General features: G+C 41.3%; 1 protein-coding gene across 1 annotated transcript in view; it reads right to left on the bottom strand.

Moving 5' to 3' along the window:
• Nucleotides 1-399: 399 nt before the first annotated feature.
• The window catches only part of LOC103748023 (lysozyme-like protein 1), a 13,338-nt gene continuing 8,585 nt past the window's right edge, over nucleotides 400-5,152 (bottom strand). The window contains exons 3-4 of the mRNA XM_008850575.2: nucleotides 1,072-1,150; nucleotides 400-469 (exon numbers count right to left, since the gene is read on the bottom strand). Coding sequence (XP_008848797.1) covers nucleotides 400-469; nucleotides 1,072-1,150 — 149 coding nt within the window. The remainder of the gene's footprint in view (nucleotides 470-1,071; nucleotides 1,151-5,152) is intronic.

The raw sequence follows: 5,152 nt of genomic DNA, 5'->3' as shown, positions 1-5,152 counted from the left end.
ACAGTCTTGTCTAAAGAGGAAGTTTCAGGTTAGCCAGGGCTACAGAGAGACCCTGTCTCAACAAACAAACAAACAAACAAACAAACAAACAAAGCAAGCTTTATTCCTGAATGAGCAGACACTTCCGGGTTACGGAAACTAGGAACCTTTACAACAAAGAAGCAGTTTATTCTTTGCATGGCTTGAACATTCCAGAGGTGATTTGTCAAGTCTTAACATCAAGTTATTATGACATCATTGAACTCAAGTCAGGGGGAAGTGAAGACATTTAAATGGAAATATTTATTTTCTTAAAACACAGCTTGATTTCCCTCTCCAGCTTTGGGAAGGAATATTGTGAGAACAAGGGGTGCTCCTTAAAACTCGGGAACAGGATGAAGTGCCTCCACCTGTTCTGGCTCAGAAGACCTCGCATCCTCTCTTCCACTCTGACATGTCTTTGCCCTCACAGTTTTTCTTCCAACGTTGCCTGAGGAGGAGAGGGAAGTGGGAACACCAGAAGGAAGCATGACAATTCTTAGGCTTACTGCCCAACAGAGAGCTAACCAAGACAACCGGGGAGACCCAGTGTTTGACTCTGGTGTCTAAGATTTCTAGTCTACTGTCTCATTAAGACCTTTCTATGTCCCTCCACCCTCGGCCCCAGGTCCTCCTTGGCACTGCTTGCCTCGGCCACCAGCAAAAAGGTTTTCTAAGGACGGGTCATTGAGACCCAAGGTCTGAACTTTGGATTCCCCAAGTAGATAGCTTGATTGGTAATGCTCATTAGAAATACAGTCACAGAGTTGGGAGCCAGTGCTTGCTCCAAAATGGCTTGCGCTCAGTTTAAGGGGAGGTTTCTGTTGAGTTGACATTTACACTACGGTGTTTGGTCCTCACGGCTTCTTCTTCTCTTTCTCCATGAACTAGTGCTGAGCATCTCCAAATCTCATGCAAATCCAGAGCAAGCTCTGTCATTGACTAGATAGACCCTTTCACTCTGCAGACAGCAGTTTTCCAAGTCCACCCTAACCAATACATGCATAGTAGGTTCTACCCAGTTCAACCCAAGTCTGCCAAGGAAACACTCACCAATAATTCATCCCTTGCATCTCTTTCACAATTTTCTTTGCCCACAGAATTGCATCTGTGAGGCCATCAGTGACCAAGGCTACAAAGAGAGAAGGCATAAGGGTTAGCTGGGACTTTGCTGTTTGAGGCAGAACTCAGGACAGAACTTCTTAACTTTGTTCACATTTTTGGAAGGGGATTAGAAGAATTGTGACTTTCCCTGCAGAGAAACAGTCTCATTTTCTGAGGAATAATACAGTTCTGAAGATTTGGGGGAACTACATTTAAAGAAGATAATGGGAGCATTTTTAAAAAGTCTTTTTAAAAGGTTTATTTTTATTTCATTTATGTTTGTGTATGTCTGTGTGTATGCTACATATGTACTGGAGGCCAGAAGAGAACATTAGATTTCCTGGAGCTGAAATTTCAGGCAGTTGTGAACCTTTCAATATGGTGCTGGGAACTGAACTTGAGTCCTCTGGAAGGGCAGTAACTGCTGAGCCATCTCTCTTACTCCCAGCATTTATTTATTTATTTATTTATTTATTTATTTATTTATTTATGCCTTATGTAGGTATAATTCATTTATTCATTTATTTATTTATGTTTTTATTTTATGTACATGAGTGTATTGTCTGCATGTAGGTAGGTGCACCCATGTTGTGCAATGCCCATGGAAGTCAGAAGAGGGTGTCAGATCCCCTGGAACTGGAGTTATGGAGTTGTTAGTTGCCATGTGGGTGCTGGGAATAGAACCTAGGTCTTCTGCAAGAGCAGTCAGTGCTCTTAACCTCTGAGCCATCTCTCCAGCCCATATTTTTGTTTTTTAAAGTCCTGTTGAAATTCACATTCCAGGCAGGATGGCATCATGTTTTCTTTTTTTAAAAAAAATTATTATTTTTATATATATGAGTGTATTGCCTGTATGTACATAAGTGTACCTGTGTTGTGTAATGCCTGTGGAGGACAGAAGAAGGTGTCGGATCCCCTGGAACTGGAGTTATATGGTTGCTAGCCGCCATGTAGGTGCTGGGAATCGAACCTGCCTCCTCTTTAAGAGCAATCAGCACTTTCACCCGCTGAGCCATTTCTCCAGCCCCTGCATGAGGTTTTCTATACTCAGGTTAGTTTGACATCTAAGTCATCTCTCTTGGTAAAGACTAAACATTCATAGGTTAGAATTTTCCAGTTTGTACATTAAAATAATTGTCCAAGACAGTTTTCATCTGAAGAAAATGTGAAGTTTTAAGCCTAATCCACCATTTTCTGCTACTTTGTTAATCACTTGCAAAGAATATCTTTCAGTCGTGTACTCATTGATGTCAGCATTCTTTCTTTGCCTGAAAGTGGTCTCAAAATCCTCAACATGAACCTGAGAGTCGAACCAATCTCAGAACTCCAACATTTCTGCTGCATACTGGGCTGTCCAGGTGCAGAGCTGAGGACAGAAGAGTGCTTGCTGGGATCTGGCAGCCAGAGAGCCCAGAAGATCTTAAGCGAGAGAGAATCAAGCTTCCCAATGTAAGGTGCATGAATTCTGAGAGCTAATGTACAGCATAATGATCACACAGTCAATACTGTATCACACACACACATACACATACACACTACCCCTCCCACACCATATACATATCATACATGCTCACACACATGTACACATACCACACACACCACAAAGATACACACCATCTCTCCTCCACACCATAGACACATACCACACACACATGCAAACACTACACAGATACACATCACCCCTTCCCACACCATATACATACATACCATACCATACAGATATACTCACATGTGCACATACATACCACACAGATATATACCACACACACACACACACACACACACACACACACACATACACTACAAAATATACACACACTATACTAGACACACTCATACCACACAGATATATACCACACACACACACACACACACACACACACACTACAAAATATACACACACTATACTAGACACAGAGTAACTTGGTTGTGTTCACTAGCTTGAGTCTGGGAATCATTTTGCAATGTATTCATCCATGAAACCATCACACTGAGTATTACCTTATATAATGTAAAGTTTTTCTGAATTATACCTACATAAGGCTGGAGAAAATAATACACAATAAATTGAATGAACATTAAGTCCAACTAAAGCCCTGGCATCTCCATTGTCCTAGCTAGTCAGATGCTCTGCAGCCCATGGCTGGGGTACGCATGCTGTGTGGTGTGGAAGGAGACGGTCCCCATCAATACACAGAGTTCCACCAAACAGCACTGGCTTAGGAAAAAGACAGCCATGAACTCACCAATACCTCAGGAAGGATTTGCTCTAATTATGATCATCAGTGCTCTGAAATCGTTGCTGTATACTTTCCAACATTGTAATAGAAATGCATTATTTCTACTACCAGAAAAAAAAAAACCTGAAAAAAAAGTGTTGAATTGAAATGCTGCATTTCAGTAAAGCATTGTCATAGTAAATTATTTCTTAAATTTGCTGAAAGTGGATTTTCTTCCTTGAGTATGCTGGTTTACTAATTACATTGCTTTTCTCAGAAGATAAAAGTACCAGCATTTCCTTTAAATAAATTTGTTCTAAATGTGGTTTATTTGAATTTAAAACAAAATACTACTAAAGGACATACATTAACGAAGTTATCATCTAGAAGTGACAGCAGTTGAAGTAGAATGTACAAATCCATTACACCTGGTTCAGTTTTGCCATGAAAAGGGAAGGTACACAGTCTGTAGTGTCTTGTTTCTAGAGATACATGTACAAGCAATAGCAGCTAGTTATTATTATTATATAACACAAATTATTGTCTATGTAGGGCATACATTATGTATCTTAATGAATATCCCCATTAATTTTCAGAACAACCATTGATAGACCCCCTTATCACCCCCATAAACTGAGTAACATGCCCAGCAAATGAGCCTGTAAATAGGACATGACTCTCAGAACCAGAGGGGTGGGCAAGGTCTCAGTGTGGGAGGGACACAGCAACATGAAGCGAGGAGGAACAGGTCAGGTCGTAGTCTGTCATTCTCATGCATGTGTCTGAAGAGCAAGATTTGGATTTGGGAAGACTGAATCCTGAATAGGACTCATGGGAGGATCAGAGTGGAGTGAAGTTGTTTGTCAACATGGAGCCTATTGCAGCATTTTGTTTCACAATTGGGATGTTTTAAAAGGGCTGCTTGGGGTGGAGTGTTATGCCTGCCTGTAATCCCAGCACTTGAAAAGTAGAGCTCTGCAGGAAGTCAGGAGTTTAAGGTCAGCCTCAGCTTCATAGTGAATTTGAGACTGCTCTGACCTACAGAATGCTTTGCACCCCCAACAAAAAAAAAAAAAAAAAAAAAAAAAAAAAAAAAAAAGAAAATAAGAAAAAGGCGGTTGGAAATGACTGAATTTTGCTTAGGAAAGTGTTTAGGAAGGTGGGGGCTGGGACATGGACTGAAGCAAAGCTGAGATACTATAACACAAGGAAATCACCACAGAGGGGCAGTAGAAGGGCAGAAATGGACAAGACAGCATGTCTTTATAAGGATTCATGCCAATAGTTGTTTCTGCCGAATTTACCTTAAATATGCAATTCTATTCAGTCAAATATGAATAGGAAAGTGCTATGCTGAACACGTATTTGGGGGAAGAGCTTACTTTCTATGTCCAAGAGCAGAAAACAGTAGCAATCTATACACAAAACAGTGCTAACTTACAGTTAGTAAACTGTGTTTCTCCCAGCGTCCTCCTGTCTCCCAACTAAATTATAACCTCATGGTCCTGGCTAACATCTCCTTCCCTTCCCTGAAGTGACAAAGGCCAATTCAGAGGCCAGGCTGGGGAGACATAAAACTAATACAGGTGGACTACGGTATACAGAGGTCAGCAACCACCTTCTTTTTCTTAGCCATTCCTCACTTTTAAAAAAGCCTGTGTTGGGGCTGGAGAGATGGCTCGTAGTTAAGAGTGCTGACTGCTCTAGCAGAGGACCCAAGTTCGATTCCCAGCACCCACATGGCAGCTACAAACTGTCCTTAACTCCAGTTCCAGGGGAATCTGAAGCCCTCTTCTGACCTCTGCGGGTGG

Source organism: Nannospalax galili, unplaced genomic scaffold (assembly GCF_000622305.1).
Source record: "Nannospalax galili isolate Female #2095 unplaced genomic scaffold, S.galili_v1.0 scaffold43, whole genome shotgun sequence".
Lineage (NCBI taxonomy): Eukaryota > Metazoa > Chordata > Mammalia > Rodentia > Spalacidae > Nannospalax > Nannospalax galili.
The sequence above is the reverse complement of the archived record's forward strand: the minus strand, read 5'-3'. Positions and strand labels throughout refer to the sequence as shown.